Source organism: Syngnathoides biaculeatus, chromosome 12, assembly GCF_019802595.1.
Source record: "Syngnathoides biaculeatus isolate LvHL_M chromosome 12, ASM1980259v1, whole genome shotgun sequence".
In the NCBI taxonomy this organism is placed as follows: domain Eukaryota; kingdom Metazoa; phylum Chordata; class Actinopteri; order Syngnathiformes; family Syngnathidae; genus Syngnathoides; species Syngnathoides biaculeatus.
The window spans coordinates 5111616-5134820 of NC_084651.1; the positions used below are offsets into that span (position 1 = coordinate 5111616).

Below are 23205 nucleotides of genomic sequence, written 5' to 3' on the forward strand. Positions count from 1 at the left end.
TTTGGACTAATTGACCCCTCCGTAGAAATTGCGTCATCCGCGTCGCTGACCTGCATAAACCACGCCTCTTTTTTTGCATCCGCCGTTCCCTCAGACAACGTTGCATGGTCCAGTATAGCTTTTGTTAGCGTTTTATCGCGTTTTTAAGTTCTTTAACAATAGATATGGTTAAGAGGTGTAGTCACGGACTCTGTATTAGTGACGACAGGTATCCTGAAAGGCTATTTGGTGGAGTTCAATTCGTACCCTTTCCAAAACCGAAGACCCAGTACGAAAAATGTCTTCGATGGATCAAACTTTGTGGAAGACGGCCTCATCAATTGAATCCATCTAATATCAACCGGAACAGAAGACCGAGTACGAAAAATGCCTTCGATGGATCAAACTTTGTGGAAGACCGCATCATCAACTAAATCCATCTAATATCTACCGGAACAGATATGTTTGCTCGAAGGTAAGCCCTATATTTGATTTTCAATACATGTCTCATATAAATGAATTAGCAGTTCTTCGCTTGCATAACATAGCTACGTGTGAATGATTGACACACTTGATCTGTGTTGAGCGATATTTTGTGATGATCTGACTGCACAAACGTGTCTCTGTTCGGCGGCTACCGAGCTAAGCTAAACCGGACTAGCGAGTCCCAAAAGCCTTCGACGTGCACCGAGACACCAAGACTGAAGGAAGGATGTGTGAGGACACTAAAGTAGTGATTGTCGTACTCGGTCGGGACTTACGTAGGTTCGGCACTAATTTAAGAATAATTATTGAGGGGAGCGCGTGACGTTGCACAAAGAAAACGAGAGAAACGACTCGTAAATCAAGCCTCGCCTTCTTCTTTTCCTTCATACGGCGGTTCACAAACGGCTATACAGATTCTGCACACAAGTGTGATAGGTAACACGAAAATAGGAAAGTGTCAATGACGAATTCGTCTTTGGGTTATACTATATTATATTATGTGGCTTCTCGGTCTTCCTCTGACTCCGGAAAGATCTCGCGCTAATATCGATGGTTTCTCCGTCGATATGCATGGAAATACCATTGAAATACCCCTCGCTGAAATACTTGAAGCCCCGCTGTCGGCTTTTCGACGATATTTCACTATTCGCTAAGAATGCGAGTGAGAAATCAGCTGGTAAATCGGACAATTTCGCTCTAGTCTTTTCTTCCTGTGCCGCCATTTTTGTCTGAGGTTAGGACACGTGGGGTGACGTCACTTCAGGAGGCGTGGTTAAGTGCCCTGTACGGAGGGGTCAATTCACTTATGGACATACAAGTGTAGTGATTCTCAGCGTGGTAAGTGAGCGCCCTCTGCTGGAGCAATTTTATGACAAGAAGCGGGTACACCAAGAACTGATTGCCAGCCAATCGCAGGTCACATCAAATAAAAAAAAACATGCATGTTTATTGGGATGTGGGAGGAAACCGGAGTACTACGCGAAAAGGCCGGGATTTGAACCTCCATCCTCAGAAATGTGAGCCAGATGTGCTAACCACTTTTAGACCGTGCCACCCACATGAGGAATCATTTAATTAAATGTTCAAAGTGTACGCAAATGTGCAATTTTATTGTTCAACTTTTGGAGCTGAATGGTACAGTGCAGGGATGGGAATTTTGCGCGGATTTGTGGAATTCCGAGTTTTTTCAGCTGAAATTGTCATTTTTTTGAGACGTGTAAATCCGGTGGGGGTACGGCTCGACGCGGGGCGAGGCTGTGATCGAGACCGGCCGCCAGCATCTATCAGCAACGCTTGTAAAATTAGTCACAGGTGTGATAGCGGGAAAACGGCATTGCGATCTGTTTACGGCATTAAATTTGGCGTTTATAATAACGGCAACATTCCGATTTCCGGCAGCATTTTGGCGGTATTTCTGTTATTGTGTATGTCTGCATATGGTATCGAGCAGTCTGCACGTTTGCCAGTATGGGGAAAGTCTTGGTGTGAAAAGATGAAGATCGTGCCGGGGAAATTGATAAAAAAAAAAATGTTTCAGGCGGTGCGTGGCTTGAAAAAAAGTGTAACCGTGCAGATAGGTACAAAAACGGTATCAAACGTTCCCGGCAAAGTGCTGTGCGCTATGTGTTCCGATATGATCAATTATGGAAGTCGAGGAGCAAAAAATTATGCAGGAGCATATCCAAACCAGGTAAGTTGGACGTAAATTTTTCAAATATAAAAATTGACAACTGTTGGCCTATCTGTAGCACTGGCCCTGTAGATCACGCGTTTTATCGCTCACTTTTATTGTTTCATGATCTCTCATTTATGTATATATATATATATATATATACACAAACAAATTACTTGTGTGCTTATTTCTGATGTATAACTTGTAAGCGCAGTAGCCCATTTGATGTAAATTTCACTCAGTCAACATTTTTTTTATGTCTGAAGTCTGGCAAAATGATTTTGGTTGTTAGGTCTCATATTTCAAGTTTTTAAAAATATTATGATTGCCCTGTATTTACACTGTTAGAAGTAACCAGAGCATTTAAACGTGTGTTTTATAAAAAAAAATTCATGCCCAAAAGGGGGGGGGGCGCACACCCATTTGAAGCCCCACCCCGAAGGCAGACATTTTCCAAATTGGTCTTTCTCATCCCTGTTCAGTGGTACACACACAAAAATATATATATATATATTTTGATGAACACTTCAGTGTCCTACGCTATGACATTTTGATGGGGATTCCAATTTTTGTCATTTGGGAGCTAATTATTGATTTAAGTGGGATCTAGAATAAAAGTTTGTGAGACTAACTGCTGTATAGGATTTGGTGTTGGCTGGTCGTCTGGAGGTACTGTAGTTGCTTTCTATTGATTCAGCTGCAAATGGACACTAGGTGGCGCCATTGATCCCCATTGACATCATTTGGGATGATACACATTTCAACAAGAATTTGGTTTTTATTTTCCTCGTGCCAAACAGGCCTTAACATGTCTATTTCGGCTAAGTAGCCGTGCGGTCTGGCGGATTAGTGTGTCTTATCGTGCTGCAACAGTAAATTTTGATAAATTCCCTTCTGTTATCCGTAGTGAGATGGAAATTTACTGGAAATACAGTCGGGATGGCTGAGGTTTGAGAGGAGATAGACAAAAAGGAAAAAATAAGACAGGGTGGTAGAATTGTCTGGAACTGGACAAGTTGTGCGAGGACGGGAAGGGATTAGACAGAGTGGGGCAAGCCTGCTCTGGACAGGACTGGATTTTGGTGAAAAAGTGGACTGGGAAGGCAATACTACACCCATTGAGTCAGGGATGCACCAAGGACCTAAGCTGACAGCATGCAATTAGCAAGACCTGACACTTTTTGTCTTGTGTCATTAAAAAAACGAGGCAACTAAATTAGTTCTTGTCTTTTGAACGACGACAACGGTCCTCCTGGTGCTTACCGGGTTCTGCAAGGAGGGACTAGGTCGTGGACTATAAATACAGCGCAACTCCCTCTTCTGCTCACTTCTTATCGCAGAGACTCACACTTCTGAGCGTTTCCATCCGGCGCGACAGCCATGCCGTGCACGTACGTGGTCAGCGTCGCCACGGGAACGCAAGGCCGGTCGGGGACCGATAATTACATCTTCGTAACGCTGGTGGGATCCGAGGGGTGCAGCCGGAAGATTAGGCTGGACAAACCTCAGCACGATGACTTTGAGAGGGGCTCGGTAAGTGAGGTTTTTGATACACATCGTGCGTCCACACCCAAAACAAACAAAAATTTTTGATCGTAATCATTTTGGGGGTAATGTTTTCAAAAGTCCTTTGATGTGGATAAACCACATTTGTTGCAAGGAAAACAAACGTTTTGCCCCCGCAAAGCGGAAACCAGCAGGCGTCAGGTTTCTTTCCAAAGAATCGCCTGAAGGAGGAATGTGGGCGCGTCTCGCCATCACCCTCTGATGCTTGATTCCTGAAAACGCAAGTTCAAGCCTCGCTTGCGTGACTTTGTTCCCAAAAATGTCAACCCTGTGAAATATGTAGTTACATTGTAACAGACAATATTAAGTTGTATTTAGTATTTTGTTTTCAGTTGCGGTGTTTTTACTGTCGTCCTCTAAATTTCAGTCATTTTATCATGGGGGGGGGCAAACGAGTCTCTGGCCCTATTTGTTCTTCCTGTGTAAGGGTAGTCTTGAATCCCAGCCCAGAGGGAAAGGACCTCAAAGCAGCGTTGAAGAGTATTTCCTTCCCGGACAAGTTCTGGCTTATTTAGGACTGGCATTTTTTTGTGCACTATTGTCCTTTACAGTATAAAATAAATCCACAGTACTGTACACGGTGGTTGGTCCTGACGTCACTTGGTCGACCACACCCCATAAAGACACATCCAACACGTGAATATGACAATATTTACAGAAATTACACCATTACGATCACTCCGTTATTTATTCAAAGCGCTCCTCACTCGCAGGTGGATTCCTACCCGGTGGGGACGCAGGAGAATCTGGGCGAAATTACGTTGGTGAAGCTGGAGAAGAAAAAGCATTTGACGCAGGACGACTGGTACTGCAGGTACGTCTCGGTGAGGACGCCGGGGGGAGACGGCGTGGAGTTCCCGTGCTATCGTTGGCTGGTGGGTGACAAGGAAGTGGTGCTGAGAGACGGGCGAGGTACGGGTCGCAAACTTGCAAACGGGTTTGCCGCACTCATTTCATTTGACCACATGGGCTCGCTCTGGTTTCTTAGCTCACCTGCCTCAGGATGATGAGACCACCCTGGTCAAGGAGCACAGACAAAAGGAACTGGAAATGAGACGGAAAGCCTACAGGTGTGCGTCCTCTGACCTTGCAGTCCATTAGGGACCCTCCTGTTTGTTTACAGAAATGTTGTACCTTGCAGATGGATGCAGTGGCAGCCAGGATTTCCTATGAGCATCGATGCAAAAAGACACCAAGATTTACCTCGGGACATCCAGTTTGACAGCGAGAAGGGAGTGGATTTCGTACTGAACTACAGAAAAGCGTATGTATTGCGTCTAGCGGCCTGGATCTGGAATATCTTGTAATAACTCCAAGACTCAGAGCTTTTAAATGAAAACAAATCAAGCTGTATCAACTAATACATCATGAACATGAATTTTCCAGGATCCAGAACCTGTTCTTGAACCACTTCATGCACATGTTCAAGTCGTCCTGGACTGACTTTGCCGATTTTAAGAAGATCTTTTTGAAGATTAAAAGCACAGCCTCAGGTCGGCCTCAGATTTATATTTCGTTGATTATGTCTCACTTAATTTGATCAACGTTTCACTCCAGAGTATGTGATGCAACACTGGAAAGAGGATCTCATCTTCAGCCACCAGTTCATGAACGGCTGCAATCCCGTCCTCATCCAGAAGATCGGCAAAATTCCGGACAAGTTTCCCGTCACCAATGAGATGGTCGCCGGCAGCCTGGAGAGGGACTTGACTCTCGAACAGGAAGTTAAGGTAGATGGACCGTAGTCATTGCCATCTTATTTTGACGCAGATGATTTCATTCGAATGCGATAACGGAAAATTTGACTGAGGATCCATGCGCATCCCCCACTGCCAAGGTGTGCCACAAGGTTCAATTCTCTGCACCTCTTGTCTTCATCTTCTACTTGATGCCCATTTGATCCGATAATCCTCTGTCTGTCTACCAGTTCTTCGCCAACTACATCGAGCTCCTGATATCCATCCACGTTCTCATTAGGGCGGTAGGTGTGCTGTAGTTGATCCCAGCTGACTTTGGGCAGGGTACACCCTGGATTGGTCACCAGCCAATCCTTGGCTTGGCATTGGATGGTGACTAGTACAGGAGTACTTTGGCTCTCGCTCAAAGTCACCTGAGATAGTGCAAGCACATCCCCCGAGCCTAATGAGGATAATCCATCCATTTTCTTAGCCGGTTATCCTCTAAAGGGTCGCGGGGTGTGCTGGAGCCTATCCCAGCTGTCAAGGGTACACCCTGAACTGGTTGACAACCAATCGCAGGGCACATCGAGACAAACAGCTGCACTCACAGTCACATCGACGGGGAAATTTAGAGTGATCAATTAATGTTGCATGTTTTTGGGATGCGGGAGGAAACTGGAGTCCCCGGAGAAAACCCACGCAGGCACGGGGAGAACATTCAAACTCCACACAGTCAGGTCCGGGATCGAACCCGGGACCTCAGAACTGTAAAGCCAACGCTTTCCAGCTGATCCCCCGTACCCCTATTGAGGATAAGTGCTATAGAAAATAAGTGGCCCTTGGCATGATTTTCAAACTGACTCTGGAGTTCATTTTTACCTCAAACATCTCCCACGTCCGTCAATCCCTGTCGTCTTGACCTGCAGAGATCCTCTTTCACACTTTCATACCTCGGGTCTGGACTACTGCAACAACCTTCTCTTTAGTCTACCTAAAAAAAAAAAAAAAAATACAAAAAAAAAATCCAATAATGTTCCCTTGTTTAACCGTATAATAGAAGTTTTAGTAGGAATTTTTTTTTCCATTTGTTTTTTCGTTGATTATATATTTCATGCATTTACAGGATGTTTTTTTTTTTTAATTTAGTGTGTCTTTTTTTCATCGTTTTTTTTGTTTTTTATTTACAGGATGTTTATTTTTCCATTTTTAATATATGTTTAAAGTCTCTAAAATCCCAGACTACACACTTGATAAACAGACAGGCATTATCATTTTCTCACATTTCTCTCATTTAAACACTCTCAAGGTTCAAACATTTGTGAATAATAATAATAATAAAAAAAAAATACCCAACTGTATTCTACAATGAAACCTAAGATCAAAACCTGTTTTAGGCCAAAACATTTATTTTGAGAACTTTTTTTTTAGTGATGAAATAAAATTTTACTTGTAAACTGGGTCTTACCAACAAAATATCGCAACGTTTTTGTGAGTGGCGTTAAGAATAATTTATTTTTATTGTTTCAGGCAGGTAACATCTACATGGTGGACTATGAAGTGTTGGATGGCATCAAGGCAAATGGTACGGACCCCCGCACCCCGCAATACATGACGGCTCCCATCTGCCTTCTGTACAAGAACACCCAGAACGAGATCCTGCCAATAGCCATTCAGGTATGATCATAATGATCACGAGCAAGTCTCACACCAGTTTTACAATCCTTTCCCTCCTCGGCTTGTTTCGCAGTTGGGTCAGACTCCAGGCGAGGACAACCCCATCTTCCTGCCCACAGACGGCGAGTACGACTGGCTCCTCGCAAAGATCTGGGTGCGGTCGTCCGACTTCCAGCACCACCAGACGATCACGCACCTGCTCAGGACGCACCTGATCTCGGAGATGTTTGCCGTCGCCATGTTCAGGCAGCTGCCCGCCGTCCACCCGGTCTTTAAGGTGAAAAGTCCCGCTCATCAAACCCAACGGAGGACTGATCATAACAGGGAATTGATGCGCTCCTTCACAGCTACTCATCCCTCACGTCCGTTTCACCATCGCCATTAACACCAAGGCCAGAGAGCAGCTCATCTGTGAACGTGGTCTCTTTGATAAAGTGAGTTATTTTTCTCTCGAGGTTAAGCGCTGATAGACTACCTTAAACCGGCCTGGATGTAGTTTGCACGAGTCATGAAGTTTACTTCAAGCAGGCTTGTGGTGGCCCAAATTTAAAGTAACTTAATGTAATCATTCATGGCGAGGTTCTAAATGTGCGAGGCGCATCCTTAGGCTCTGAGAATGATGGTACAGGCTTGGCCCTTGAGGATTTGAAGACTGCAGAGCTGGTTCAGAAGGTTTGGGGCCAGATCACACCTTTTGAGTTACTGGGACAGTGACGGGGCACTTAGACACTGAAAAGTCCTTTGAAGTCTTGACGACTCAACTGCAAGATCAGGCTCAGACACTTTGAAGACCGACAATGTCAAGACCCGGTGGCAGACTGAAACTCCTTGTCTGGGGGGCGATTCCAAGGTAAGAGTTATAGGCCTGTCAGGGGCAAGCGCTTAAAAATGGCAAAAAACAGGCTCAAGTTCCAATAATGTAAGGACATACCAAGACTTGGAGAGTCAGCGAGGGACCTTTGAGACTTTGAAGACTTGGAGCATACTCATTTGAGGGGACATTTAAGATTCCTTTGACTCCCAACGGTTCGAGGGTTCAGTCCCAACCTTTGAAGACTCTATACAGTGCAGGACTATGGACAAGATTGGAAATCCTGCAGTCCACATTTGATTGACGTGTTCCGTCCCCCGTGTCAAGGCAAATGCAACAGGTGGAGGAGCTCATGTGGCGCTGATTCAGAAGACCATGAAGACTCTGACCTTCAGGTCCCTCTGCTTCCCCGACATGATGAAAGCTCGCGGTGTGGACAGCGAGCAGGAGCTCCCTTGCTACTTCTACAGAGATGACGGCTACAAGGTGTGGGAGGCCACCAGGAGGTGATGACCGATGGGAGGGGCCAAAAAAGTGTGCCTACAAGTTCCCCGTACTTGACTCGTACCTTCTTTTCACAGCTTTGTGTCGGACGTGATCAACATTTACTACAGCGGGGACGAGAAGGTGCGGGGAGATGAAGAAATCCAGGCCTTCATTAAAGATGTGTGCGACTACGGGATGAAAGACTTCAAACACTCCGGTAGGTATCCCATGGTGTACTTCTGATGGAAATTGTACATAAGAGACGTTTTCTTCAAACTCTTTCCTTCCGCGCAGGGTTCCCCAGGTCGCTTCAATCCCGCGAGGAGTTGATCGAATACTTAACCGTCATCGTGTTCACCGCTTCAGCCCAGCACGCGGCTGTCAACTTTGGACAGGTACAGTACGCGTTAATGATTTCAAATGAAAAAAGGTCCAGCGTGGAAGCATGCGCCACCACGATTCGAATTTGAAATGTAAAGTGATCAGATTTGCAATGTTAACTATTAACTGGCTACAATTCGCTGTCTGAAATTCACCGTCTGTGCCACCAGGCAGGGTTACTTCAGGTCAGAACTGAACACCCAGCCAATCGCAGTTACGCTTTCTTAGCCAGGTGACGTCACGTGACTGACCCTGCTAAAAAAATTTCTAAAGAACATTTCAAAAGAACTGTAGAATTTTAGGACCCAAAGTTTCTGTAGAAATTCTACAGAAAATCACAGCCAAAGTTCTATGGAACAAGTTGTTCTGTACAAATTCTATAGAATTCTATAGAGTTTCTATAGAAACCTTTTCGCGGGGAAGAAAGCGTAACTGTGATTGGCTGGGTGTTCGGTTCTGAACTGAAGTAACCCTGCCTGGTGGCACAGACGGTGAATTTTAGACTGCGAATTGTAGCCGGTTGAATTTTAGACAGCGAATCGTAGCAACTATTGAAAATGCGATCACTTTACATTTCAAATCCAAATCCTGTTTTCTGCGGCATTTCAAATTCAAATCCCGTTGGCACTTATTTACTTTCATAGTCGAGGTCTTTCTTGCACTTGTAGGCAGTCACGTAAATTTTGACACATATTCCGCAACTAAAAATAAGCTAAGGTCCCATCAAAATACCTTTTTCTTTTTGAAGATTAAACATAAAATAAAACTAAATAAATAAATAAATATATATATATATATATATATATATATATATAATATACTCATAAAATATTTACTGCTATTTCTGCTCTGTGTAGTAACTGTAAAATTATGTTATAGTCATGCAAATATGTTTTTACAACAGGCAACCCCTCTCAATATTTACTGGAAACATAGCCGTCAAAATCGACATTATTGCCAGAAATTGCAAGTGAAAAATTCTAGTTTTGTAAAAACTGTTTCTAAAATGTGCAACTGCTGAAAAAAATTGTGTGCTGATCTAAATGTAGCCAATATTTGTACACTCCATATCATATGGGTCAATGGAACTTTTTGAGGTTAAGTGTTCAAAAAATGTGTTTTGTTTCCTGGTGCTCCTTTAAAAAAAAAAAAAAAAAATCCAAAAATTTAGAATCAACTCGTTGAGTTTATGTATTAGAGCCAGTGGTTCTTCAAAGTGCATCTGCTGTAAAAGTAGCGCGCAGACGCCACATCAAGGCACCGCAACACATTAATATGATACTACAATTGAATCCTGCGTTTGCTCCGTGTGTGGTTGTGTTCTTAGGGGAATTCATTTTTTTTTTACGCTTCAGTACAAAATAGCTCCAGTGTGAACTTGTGTTCCCAATTGCAAAGTATGACTGGTATTCCTGGATTCCCAACGCCCCGTCCACCATGCGGAAGCCCCCTCCCAATCGAAAGGGTTTGGCAAACATGAGCCTGATCATGGCCAGCCTACCGGATCGAGGGCGCTCCAGCTGGCACCTGGGGGCCGTCTGGGCTCTCAGCCAGTACCAGAAGAACGAGGTACTTATTCCGACACGTCGGCATCCGAGAAACTTGCCCCCACTCGCGCGCTCTCCTTTTCGTCCTCCAGCTCTACTTGGGAACGTACCCCGACGAGCATTTCCTGGAGAAGCCGGTCAAAGCTTCCATGGAGAAATTCAAGAAGGATCTGGCAGAGATCAGCGGTGACATCAGGAAAAGGAACCGGGAACGGAAATTGCCTTACTGCGGCTTGTCGCCCGACAAGATCCCAAACAGTGTTGCTGTTTGAACGCAGAACCTCCTGAGTAGAAGGTCCCGAGTCAAAAACAAAATTCACGGCGATCATTAAGGTGGGGCAAATGATTTCACTCGCATTACTATTTGGACTTTATAGAAAGTGACATCAAAAAGAACGCATCGAGGTAGATTCCCGTGTTTTAGGACTTGGGTCTTGTTTCACTTCAGACTCGATTTGTTTTTTTCATGAGATGACGCAACTTTGAATAGAAACCACATGGGAAGTCTTTTGTTTTTTGCCATCTTCCACATGCGAACTCGCTGGGACCACATCGGCACTCCGCCGGCACACAATTTAAGAGCTTATTTAGAGAACTCTCAAGTACATTTCACATAACGCGTAAAAGCAACTGCAGGCTTATAAACAATCCTTTAAAGATTCGTTTGTACTATCAACATATTAAAGCGTTACAACTGCTGCTAATCTAAACTAACTGACTTTAAAGCTTATTAGTTTACGTTATATTTCTGTCCCTGTGATTTGACAGGCGCGCAATCGCACTCGCAAATCTGCAGTCGAGCGCGAATTATCACGCGTGTAAAATTTTTTACGAGTAGAAATATAGATATTGAAAGACGTCGCTTATTTTGTGTAGTCTTGACCAATGTTCCCTCGAAGCTGCGCCACTGCGCAATTGCGGACTTGTTGTGCACTCTCAGCGCACATGAAAACCGATCCACCACAGCCTGACATCTTTTTTTCCAACACGGAAGCACACGGTCTCGAACGACGAGCTGCTCAGCCTACTTCTACTTTCTAGTTTACCTGACACCGCCCCCCTCTGCTCTTAAAGGGGTACACTCACAATTACAAGCAGAACACACACCCGTAACTATATCTGCGGGCATGACTGGTGGACCACACCCGAAACGTCATATCTGCGGGCATGACACCTGTACATTTTTCAAATGCCTAAAAGAAACCAATGGCTTCTACTTTTCATATTTTACTGTTCGTATGTGAATTGTGCCATTGGATTTAGCAACCAGTCATTTTCCCTTTTTTGTTGTTGAATAGATTAATGGCATGGGAATTTTTCCACTTCATAAAACCAGTGTTCGTGATTTTTCTTACCTTTGGTATATTTCACAAAACAGCTATTCTTGAGTAAAAAAATAAAAAAAAACTTTTCAATTTTTATTTGGTTGTTCATTTCAAACTACAGTTTTTCTTCAAACATGGGAACAGAAAACATGGACTTTTAGCTTAAAAATTGGACTTTCTCATGTTTGTTTTTTTTTTTTTTTTTAAAAAAAAAAAACATTATTATTCCAAATTAAAGTTCGTAAGACAAACTTGTGGAATGATATCATAGAAAGGGGCAACAGTCATCACGGATGTTCAAGTCCAGTCAGTAGTAAACAAAATGCAGCTTTATGCAAGTTACATTTCACCGTCCCTGCCTTGCCCACACATGACGAGTCGAAGCAGCAAAGTACAAAAAATCATCTTCACGTGCCACATCTCACGAAAGGGGATCGATCAGAAGGAATGTCCACATCTAAAGCTCGTCTGTCAAGACTTAATGCGGGGAGCCAGCTCCCATTTAATAATTAAAAAAAAAAACATTCTACAGCTTAGCATCCACCTTAAGCATGACTATACATTAAATAATGTACAGATACAGCATGTTAAAACACATTTTTAATCAACAATTCTTGAATGTTTAGGGGGGAAAATGACAGGGAGGAGGGTGGTGGGGAATTTTTCATAAAATGACTCAAAAGGGGAGGCTGGGATTAATATGCAAAAAATTTGAAAAATAAATACAACAAAAAAAACCCAACTTTTTCTACCCAGTGGATGAGAAAAACAAGTGACGAAAGAGATCACGTAAAAGGTAATTGCACTTCCCCCCTCCCTCTCATTTTTTTTTTTTAATCATAGCATTGCACCACACCGCTAAAGTCAAACTTTCTCCAACAGGAAAAAAAAAAAAATCCTTCCCGTTTATTAATCACCACGCGACCTTGACATAAAAAACACTAAACGCAAATTCATTTATTCTCATTACTGGTATTACCAAGTACCGTAATTTCCGGCCTACAAGTCGCAACTTTTTTCCCCACACACTTTCAACGCCTGCGGTTAATTTGTGCATTTTAACGGCCGCAAGGGGTCACTCGAGCGGAAAAGTAAAGAGTGAGACCGGTGGAACGTGGAGGATTTCGAGGAAGTGACTTACAAGCCCTGTTAGTGCTGTGCTAGCGTGTTACTGGTGTGTGACTGCCGCGTCTCATTGATATTTACCAGTTAACAGGCCCCGTGCGTGTTTGCGCTAGCTTTAGCGCGGCACCAGGGTTAGCACTAGCGTTGCGCTACCATTAAACTCTTTGTAAATATCTTATTTTTCAATGTGGGCACTTGGGGCTTTTACACAGCTGCGGCGTATGTACGTACCAAATGACATTTCCTTTACAAATGAACTCAGTGAGGCTTGTAATCAGGTGCGCGCCGTAGGCCGGGAATTATGGTGTTTTTGGACCGTTGCGCTTCCCAGGCAGTGACTTGTATCAAAAAGAGCCTTTAAAAATGTTCCTGGAGTGTGTGGAAAGTGGCTGTGAAGGTCGACATCAATACAAATTGAAATAAAGTAATCCACTGCTGCCTTTCTGCAACGCCAGCCTCCCGCCACCAGAGGGCAGTACAGATTATGACGCACTATGGATAGGTATTGAAGAAGAATTGAGGGAGGTTTGAATTTTCTCAGTAAAGTCCAGACATCACGGTATTATTACGATGCAATATTTAGCAGACTTTTAACATTTTGCAACAGACCACATAAAGATCTTTTTTGTGAAATGTTTACTTTTTTTTTTAATTCAAAAAGTTTGCATTTGGCCTGCCTTTATGTAAATTTTACAAACTGCGGAATCGACACCCTTTCACAATTTAAAACAGCAATTTCCTACCAAACTGTTATCGGACAGCAGATATATGGAAGTAAACGTGTGCATCCAGGATTTGAATTTGAAATGTGATAATATTTTCAATAGTTGTATTTCAGTGTAACTTTTTAATGTTAACAATTCATCGTCTGTGCCACCAGGCAGGGTTTACTTCAGGTCAGAACCGAACGGCCAGCCAATCGCAGTGAAGTTTTCTTAGTCACGTGACGTCACATCCTAAGAAAGCGTAACTGGATTGGCTGGCTGTTCGGTTCTGACCTGAAGTAAACCCTGCCCGGTGGCACAGACAGCGAATTGTCGCAAATATTGAAAATATGATCACTTTACATTTCAAATTCAAATCCTGGTGGCACACGTTGACTTTCAGATTTTGCAGCGGTGGATTTCATTTTACAGTACTGGAATATGGCAATATTTTGACGTTGACTGCAGATATGTATTTTCCCGAGGCTGTTTATACAGCTTCAGGTTATGCTTACAAGACTGTGCCGGTGGGAGGGGGGCAGGGCGTCACGTACAGGTAAACGTAGCCAAAACGGCAGCCGGCAGATACACGATGCACACGTACGTAAAGATAGCCTTACAGATTTAAAACACGCTCACACGCCTCAAGTAAAACATACGAAGTTGTAACGGTGAGCTCAAAGACATAGAAAATAGCTAAAAATTGTATTTTATTATTATTTTTTCTAAGGTTTTGTGTTTACAAAAAAAAGTGTACATTCTCTTCAGAAGGTGTCAGGGAAAAAATGCCCCCCCCCCCCCCAAAAGGAAAAAGTGAATTCACAAAATGTTCTTTTTATGTCATCTGACTTGGGGGGGGGGGGGGGGGTGAAGTGATCCGTGTGCTCCATCCTGCACAAGACGACAAGAAGGAAACAAAAAAAAGTGCTTCGATGCCCGTCCACGTGTTGGATCGGTCCGGGACTCACAGGTAAAAACAAAGATAGACAAAAATCAACAGTTTTGATGATTATTTTTTTTTTAAATCTTAGCGCGGTGGCTCCGACGTTGACTTCATGGCGGACACGTTCGGTTCATAATTTGCACAGACGGGCGCCTTTCGTGTTCTTAAGACATTTGGCTGAAATTGAATCTAAACAGTGTTTTTTAATCTTCATCCATCCGTTTTCTTTACTGCTTATCCTCACGAGGGTCACGGGGAGAGCCTATCCGGGCTGTCGACGGGCAAGTGGCGGCGTACATCCCGAACTGGTCGCCAGCCAATCGCGGGGCACATAGACGCAAACAGCCGCACTCACAATCACACCTAGGGGCAATTTCGAGTGTCCAAATTCATTTTGCATGTTTTTTGGGATGCGGGAGGAAACCGGAGTGCCCGGAGAAAACCCACGCAAGCACGGGGAGAACATGCAAACTCCACACAGGCTGGGCCGGGATCGAACCCGGGACCTCAGAAATGTGAGGCCAACGCTTTACCAGCTGAGCCACTTTTTAATCTTCATGTGACACCAATTTATTTATTTGACGAAGGGGAAATTTCGGGAGAATATTGCTTTGACGATCGCCTTTCGCACTATTGTGTGCGTGTGCTCTTAGCAAACTCGTACCAAACGTGCCTGTTCTTGTTTTTCTGTCTTTGTGCAGCATAAAACTTGACTTTTTTTTTTTTTTTCTTTATTGCAATATTTTGGCCCCAAAAATGAATTTCCCTTGACTATGTTGGATTGTGTGTGTGTGTGTGTGTTTTCTTGACTTTCTATATTTGTGTGCCAGCAAATGCGACACTTGGTGTGGACATTTTTCTTAGCAGAGAAATTGAATTTGAATTTTTTTTTTTTTTTGGAAATCTCGAGTTCCATTTCAACGCTGTGAGTGTCCATTCTTGTCTTTCTATCTTCGCGTGGACCAAAACTTGACTCCCCGCCGACATTTTGACTGAAAATGTTCCGATAATCTCCCGTCACTCCGCGCGTGCGTCCTTGCTCGAAGTCCCAAAAAAACAGCAACGAGGCAACAACTCGGCCCCCCGACCCCCCGTGGATCTGACTGAGACGATCGGAGGGGCTCCCCCACGCCATACCCGCTGCGAGTCACACGTGGAGCACCTCCATGCTGTATTCGTCCGTCTCCGTGTAGTGCGAGGAGTTTGTGTCGGAGTGGGCGGGGGCCGGCGCGTCCTTGTGGTCCACGCTGGGCTCGAGGAGCGGCGGCTTCTCCAGGGCCAGTTTTTTACACGAGTCCGGCCGGTTCTGCACGTAGATGACGCGGTTGTAGGCCTTGAGTCTCCTCCACAGGTGGACGTAGACCTTGCACTGCACGTACATGAAGACCAGGCCGCCCGTGAAGCCGATGGCCACCACCACCAGCTTGGTCCAGAAGGGCCACTCCATGATGCCTGACGGGGGTCACGGACAGAGGTCGCGCGCGCGCGCGCGCACACACACACACACACACACACCACACACACACACACACACACACACACAGGCAAACTTCAAGTAAGATGCAGCAACTTGAGTGTGCGTTTTGTGTACTGTATGTTTATGTGTGTGTGTGTGTCTGAGAGAGCGCGACAACACAGAAAGTAAAGGAAGTTACTGTTATTAATATCCTTCCTTTTATGACCATGATGAAGCTATCGTACAATATCTGCTTGTCATAGATTGGTTATTTAAAGATTGCATGCAGTGCCGTGACGATCACCACTTTTTTAGTCCTATAAATGGTAAACTGAAAAATATGAAAATCAAACGTTGTGCAGGAAAAACAGATGACCTTCATTGATAGAAAATTACCATTATGGAAAATACAAAAAAAGGGCAAGACTCAATTAAGAGAGTACTTAAAAGTTTAAATAAAAAATATAACATATACTATATGAAAAAATAAAAATAAAACATAGCATGTAAAAATGCATTAAAGATCAAATATTTCTTAAAAGAGAATAAAATCCAACAGATACCTCATTTTTACAGCTGCAATTATTTAATGAATAAAATCAAATATTGCATGTAAAATAAGTACCTGACTTTTGCGATAATCCAAATGACTATTGCAGGCACAAGAAAAAATGAAATTAAAAATAATAGCGAACTTTAATTCAATTGAATAACGTCCAGTATTACATATTAAATAATAAAATAAACCTATTTACAGATAAATGAAAAGATTCCGCATATAGAAATAATTAAAATTAAGCACTAATGACTCATAAAATAAACTAATTTACAAGTAATCACTTTAAAAAATATTGCATATAGAAATAAATTAAACGCTAATGACTCAAAAATTTATTTGATTAAGATGAATACAATGATTACATTAACATTATTGTTCCAATAAAGTAAATAATGGTAACCCTTTTAATACAGTATTAACTAATAGATACATTTTAAGATTGCAGGTAAAATAAAAATAAACTAAAATTAAAGAAAATAGCATTAATAAATTAAACAGGCCTAAGTAATATTGCAGCTAAAAAAAGATGTTTTAGCTGGAACACGATAAAGGAAAATAAAACTTAAAAAAAAGATTAAATAAGCGAATTCAAAATAACAAATGTTTATAAACAAACATCAATTAAGTATAAAACTGTAGCGGACTAAAAAGTTTAATAAATCAGAACTTTACTTAGGCAGTGATTCTTCTGTGTACCACAAGAGGGCAGAAGCGTAGCACATTTTGAGAACAACTGCTTGAATGCATCTTCATGCTTTTATGTTTTCATGGTCAGAAAAGTGGAATTTAAAAATGATTTCATGATGATTTTTTTATTGTTAAATTAACAGAAAAATGGGTGGAGAAGGGGGTCATTGATTACATAAAGAAAAGACAGAAGAGGTGGGGGAACAAAGTTAATAAATTACCTGGAATACTCCGGGCTGCATGAGTAAAGAGAATGTAAGTATAGATATTTATTTTTTTTTAGAGAGAGAAAGAGAAATTAGTTAAAAGAACTTTAACAAGTACATTGTGAGTTAAAAAAAAAAAACAAAAAAAAAAAAACAAATACTATCCCGAAACAAAATCCAACCATGGAGTGGTCTCACAACGGAGACACCTTGTGCAACCTCGTGACTCATCATGGTGGACCAAATGTGCCCGGCTTGTTGCTTCCATCTGTGCGCAACACAATACGCATTCGATATGGAAAGCCATTTGTACATTTATTCCATATCCTTGCTGTTCATTTGGATGGAATAAAATGTTCAAACTGCTTCATAACCACACCCGATGTGTTATTAATGATTTATTAATGTGTTATTACCATGTGTAACAACCAAATCGGCACATGCGATAATGCTAAATCCTGGCTCACTTTTTGGCTACCAGATTGTCTAAAAAGTGACCTAAAAAATAAATTTACTTTGCAACAACAGGATGAAAACTACGTTGTACCCTGACCTTGTTTGATTTCGTCTGCCGTCCTGTCGATGAGGACGTAGAGCGACCACACCACGCACGTGATGGCGATGACGTGGAAGGTGACCGAGCACATAATCTTCCGCCGTTCGCTCGCCGTCATCTGAAGCTTCTCCCACTTCAAAGAAAAAAAAAAAAAAAAACGTAATATGTGTATGTCCACCATATTATCCATCCATTTTCTTTGCCGCTTATCCTCACAAGGGGAGTGCTGGAGCCTATCCCAGCTGTCAACAGGCAGGAGGCGGGGTACACACTGAACTGGTCGCCAGCCAATCGCAGGGCACATCGAGACAAAACAGTCGCAATCACAATCACACCATGGGGCAATTTGGAGTGTCCAATTAATGTCGCATGTTTTTGGGATGTGTGAGGAAACCGGAGTGCCCACCCGGAGGAAACCCACGCAGGCACGGGGGAGAACATGCAAACTCCACACTGGCGGGGCCGGGATCGAACTCGGGTCCTCTGAACTGTGAGGCCAACGCTTTTAGCAGCTGCACCACCGTGCTGCCCCGCTATATTATAATTAGTAATATTATTGCATCTCAAATATTCAGTCCCGAGCCAGATAAAAACATCCATCTATCCATTGTCTTTGCCGCTTATCCTCACGAGGATCACGGGGAGTGCCGGGAGCATATCGCAGCTGTGCTTGGGCATGAGGCGGGGTAGACCCTGAAGTGGTCGCCAGCCAATCGCAGGGCACATAGAGACAACCAACCAATCGCACTCACAATCACACCTTGGGGCAATTTAGAGCGTCCAATTAATGTCGCATGTTTTTGGGATGTGGGAGGAAAGCGGAGTGCCCGGACGAAACCCACGCCGGCACAGGGTAGACCGTGCAAACTCCACACAGGCTGGGGCCGGGATTTGAACCCCAGTCCCCAGAACCGCGAGGCCAAAGCTTTACCAGCGGCTTTGGGGGGAAAAAAACAAAACTTCCCGATGGAAAGCTTGCAGCTGGACGCGTGAAGCAGTCGCGAGGTTGTAAGTCCGTAAAGCATCAATTGCGTTGGTGCCCTTTTTGTGCCGGCAGCTTCTTATTACTTATTAGTGGCACCCCGGATTGCTTGAACGCACAAACGGGCACACCCGAGCGCGCCTTTCACAGGCAGCGCCGCCTGCGTGGCTTCACTTGACATTTACACGGATCAACCTGCGCCGCGATGCTGGCCTTTGTGCTGTTGAGCAGGGACTTGCCGGCAGGGGACGCGGAGCGGTGCAATTCTTTTCCGTTTCTATTTTCTGCTCTGGGGTCTCCCTCGCTCCAGAACTTTGCTCAAAAGCACGGGTGTCAAACTCAAGGCCCCGGGGGCCAGATCCGGCCCGCGAAGCCAAATCGAGACAAGTCAAGTAAAAATCTGTAAAATCTGATTTCTGATTCCAAAACTAGTTCATGAATTGATCATGTAAATATGACTTTCGTTCCACAGTTATAACGGCCCTCTGAGGGAAACCGGAACAACAATGTGGCCCGCGAGAAAAATGAGTTTGACACTCCTGCTCTAAATGAAGCTACAATATCTAACAAACATTTCTATTTACCAATAGTGGCTTGCAAATGCATAAATAAAAACACACAATTCAAATGTAAATAAACAAGCAGTATGACTATATACAAGTATGGATTATTCTAAATATTATAATTCACGGTGTGGAATTTGGCAGAAAGGTAAGGATAAAATCTCATGAGACCATTGAAATGTAAACACAAATGCAAAAAAATAGCTTTACATGAACATGAATATTAATAAACATAACTGGTGCATAAAAATGCATCGATAACTCACACGTGGCATCCATATTTCTCGGATTTTCGTTAAGATTTGTAAGATGGCATTTTCAAAACTGACACTGTGCGTCGACGAGTACTAGTATTATGTATCCAATAAATTATATATAACAGGGCGGCACGGTGGAGCAGCTGGTAAAACGTTGACCTCACAGTTCTGAGGACCCGGGTTTGACCCCCCCCCCCCCCAAGGGTCGCAGGGAGTGCTGGAGCCTATCCCAGATGTCAACAAGCAGGAGTTGGGGTAGACCCTGAACTGGTCGCCAGCCAATCGCAGGGCACATCGAGACAAACAGCCGCAGTCACATCACACCTAGGGGCAATTTCCACCCATCCATTTTCTTAGCCGCTTATCCTGACAAAGGTCACGAGGAGTGCTGGAGCCTATCCCAGGTGTCAACGGGCAGGAGTCGGGGTACACCCTGAACTGGTCGCCAGCCAATTGCAGCCGCACTCACAATCACACCTAGAGGCAATTTCCATCCATCCATTTTCTTAGCCCCTTATCCTCACAAGGGTTGTGGCAGTGCTGGAGCCTATCCCAGCTCTCAACGGGAAGGAGGCGGATTACACCCTGAACTGGTCGCCAGCCAATCGTTGGGCACATGCAGACAGAAACCGGAGTGCCCACCTGGAGAAAACCCACGCAGGCACGGGGAGAACACGCAAATGCCACACAGGCGGGTCCGGGATCGAACCCGGGACCTCGGTACTGTGAGGCCGACGCTTTCCAGTCGGGTCACTGTGCCGCCGCCTTCCGGTCAATTAAAAACTGTTTTGTTTTTTTATGCACACCAATTAGTAATTTAATAAGTAGCAAAACTGCGACGACAAATTGTCTCTCCAAACCAATGAAAAATCAACGCTTATTTGTAAAAAATGCTGATATGATTTTTCCAGATTTTTTTTTTTTTTTTTTATGTCAGGCCGCAACCGCACTCTCGTTCGGCTCCTGAAATTTGCGACTCGACACTCATGTCGTCGCCCCACCAGCCGTTAAACCGCAGCGCACGTGTGGAGGCGGCGAAGGCTGTCAACATGTCCGCCGTAAGAAAAAAACTACACCAAAAAAAAAAAAAACATGAGCATACTTGTGGTTGGGTGGTGGGCGCTATGTGACAACAGTCGCTAGCGCGCGTTGTTGTTTCTAAGTGGCGGCTCCCGGAAAAACGGCAAGTGATGTACGACAAGTTGCTTTCCTAGAAAGTCCCGTTTAATCAAACCCATGTGGACAAAATGTTACTAGTGAGACAGTCAATTCTACTAGTGCACCCTCGTCGTTACACTAGTGCACTGAATTGGCTTACTAGTGGGAATAAACGCTGGCATGACTTTCCATAAACAACCCGATGTTGATTTTTTTTGGAAAATAGGAACCGGGGAAGTACATGTGAGTTTTTTTTGTTGTTGTTGTTTTTTCTGAAGTACCTTGCGCAGGGGCTTGAGCTTGGTCTCCATGATGAACTCGTACTTGCAGAGCTCGCAGCAGCGCGTGTCCGAGCTCTTGATCCACTGCTGCAGGCAGGACTGGTGCACGAAGCGCAGGCTGCCCGTGCAGTGGCACGGCGTGATCAGCGGACTCTCGTCGTCGCCTTCGCAGTGGCAGATCCTGAGGCGGAACGGCAAAGAAAAAAAAAAAAAAAAAAGAAAAAAACGGGGAGGCTCACTAGGGTGCGCCGACACGCGTCCGACGTACGGCGCGGTGGAGGAATGACGCTGGGATCGCTTGCGGACTTTGCGAGTTTGCGCACTTACAAAAAAAAAAATTCAGTTCCCAAAGGGTAAGCTTTCAAAAGCGATAAAATCTTGGTCATAAATACCGTAATTTGCGGCCTACAAGCCTCAATTTTTTTTTTACATGCTTTCAACCCTGCGGTTTATGCGGTGATGCGGCTAATTTGTGCATTTTTTTGATAAGGGCCGCAAGGGGGCACGAGAGCAGAAAAGGTTAGAATGAGTCGGGTGGAATATACGTGCCGAGGAAGTGACTTTTACCACCCATGTTAGCCCTGCGCTAGCTTTAGCACTGTGCTAGCGTGTTACTGGTGTGTCTCAGTAATATTTACTTTTAAGTTTTATTTTAACCGGCGCTGTTAGCACTAGAATTAGCACAATGCTACCGTTAAACTCTTTCTGTGTACCGTCTATATTTCGTGTTTCAACGTGGGCACTTGCGGCTTTTACACAGCTGCGGCATATGTACGTACCAAATGGTATTTCCTTTACAAATGTACTCAGTGAGGTTTGGAACCAGTTGCGCTCTTAGGCCGGGAATTACGATAAGTATTTGATCCCTGAAATCACTGAGAATAGGTTTGTTTGCGCCCTCTAGTGGTGCCTAAAAGCATCACTGCCCAGTTACAGTTCAGTTGTATGCAACTTTTTAGGGCAATCCATACGGATTTAAGTTTTCTGACCTTTTTTTGAATTTTTTTTTTTTTTTAAATCAAAGTACAATTTGTATTTAAGTGATTACAACATATTACTCAGTACCCAAGCACTGTTTTTTTAATCCATCCATCCATCAATCCATTTTCTTTCAAAAATCGCTCAATTGAGTTATGGCAGATCAAACCAAACACATTGTCGCTTGTATTGGAAAACATCTTTCCCAATTGAAGTGAATGGGAAAGCCATTAATTTGTTCCAGCCCCGCAAAAATTGACATTTTCTTAGGCTGCTATTTAATAGGGGGGGGGGGGGGAGAAAGTACTAATATTTTCTTTCATACTACATGTGATTAATTCATTGTGACTCTCCTGGCATATGTGACCTTGCCATCAAGGGGGCAGAATAATGCAGTCATCAAGACACAGACATCCATCCATCTTCTTAGCCGCTTATCCTCACGAGGGTCGCGGGGAGCGCTGAAGCCTATCCCAGCTGTCAAAGAGCAGGAGGCGGGGTACACCCTGAACTGGTTGCCAGCCAATCACAGGGCACATCAAGACAAACAGCCGCACTCACAATCACACCTTGGGGCAATTTAGAGTGTCCAATTAATGTTGCATATTTTTGGAATGTGGGAGGAAAACCGGAGTACCTGGGGGAAACCCACACAGGCACGGGGAGAACATGCAAACTCCACACAGGCGGGGGCCGGGATCGAACCCGGGTCCTCACAACTGTGAGGCCAACGCTATACCAGCTGCACCACCGTGCCGCCATTTTTTTTGTTTGTTTAATATTCTTTAATTTACTGCAGCGTTAAGGGATAATATACATATCTGTAACATGCCTAATTCAATGCAGCTCAGTTTCTGGCTGGCAGATATCATGGGCAGCCATTAAAAAAATAAAAATAATAATAATAAAAAAAGAACTAGCAGGCTATCAAGGTTCCTCCGATGGAGCCAAAGTAGTAACAGCATTTTTATTTATTTTTTCATAGCATACTGTAGCAGTTTAGTCAGCATTTTCTTCCCTTACTGTGACCTGAACCGTGAACTTGAAACAAAAGGAACAAAACAAAACTTGTCATTTTTGGAATTATGATCCACGCTCGAATACGACACTGCTCGTGATAATTTGACATCCCCCCGCTCTAAAT

General features: G+C 43.7%; 2 protein-coding genes across 6 annotated transcripts in view; one reads left to right on the forward strand and one right to left on the reverse strand.

Annotated features, from left to right (window-relative positions):
* Positions 1-3482: 3482 nt before the first annotated feature.
* On the forward strand, positions 3483-11677 carry LOC133510141 (polyunsaturated fatty acid 5-lipoxygenase-like). Of its 3 annotated transcripts, none has more exons than XM_061837862.1 (14): positions 3483-3670; positions 4417-4615; positions 4692-4773; positions 4845-4967; positions 5090-5196; positions 5261-5433; positions 6910-7056; positions 7130-7333; positions 7404-7490; positions 8195-8373; positions 8449-8570; positions 8648-8748; positions 10133-10303; positions 10374-11677. In XM_061837862.1, exons 1-14 carry the CDS (start codon positions 3518-3520, stop codon positions 10551-10553), a joined length of 2028 nt encoding a protein of 675 aa, XP_061693846.1. In that variant the 5' UTR covers positions 3483-3517; the 3' UTR covers positions 10554-11677. The 3 variants fall into 3 exon arrangements, with proteins under 3 accessions (XP_061693846.1, XP_061693847.1, XP_061693848.1); XM_061837864.1 differs by lacking the exon at positions 3483-3670 and adding an exon at positions 4269-4339 and having other exon boundaries at positions 10374-11675; XM_061837863.1 differs by lacking the exon at positions 10374-11677 and having other exon boundaries at positions 10090-10270.
* A 2068-nt stretch (positions 11678-13745) lies between these two features.
* The window catches only part of marchf8 (membrane-associated ring finger (C3HC4) 8), a 90565-nt gene continuing 81105 nt past the window's right edge, over positions 13746-23205 (reverse strand). Inside the window, exons 4-7 of one of the 3 annotated variants that reach the window (XM_061837867.1) lie at positions 21084-21264; positions 17840-17975; positions 17302-17316; positions 13746-15830 (exon numbers count right to left, since the gene is read on the reverse strand). In XM_061837867.1, the coding sequence (XP_061693851.1) occupies positions 15526-15830; positions 17302-17316; positions 17840-17975; positions 21084-21264 (637 nt within the window). In that variant the 3' untranslated portion in view covers positions 13746-15525. The remainder of the gene's footprint in view (positions 15831-17301; positions 17317-17839; positions 17976-21083; positions 21265-23205) is intronic. The other 2 variants (XM_061837865.1, XM_061837866.1) reach the window with 2 other exon arrangements.

Coding starts and splice junctions, on each gene's coding strand:
- LOC133510141 (XM_061837862.1), top strand. CDS start 3,518: ATGCCGTGCACGTACGTGGTCAGCGTCGCCACGGGAACGCAAGGCCGG. Junction 5,197..5,260: donor GATTAAAAGCACAGCCTCAG/GTCGGCCTCAGA, acceptor GTTTCACTCCAG/AGTATGTGATGCAACACTGG. Junction 8,374..8,448: donor GTGTGGGAGGCCACCAGGAG/GTGATGACCGAT, acceptor TTCTTTTCACAG/CTTTGTGTCGGACGTGATCA.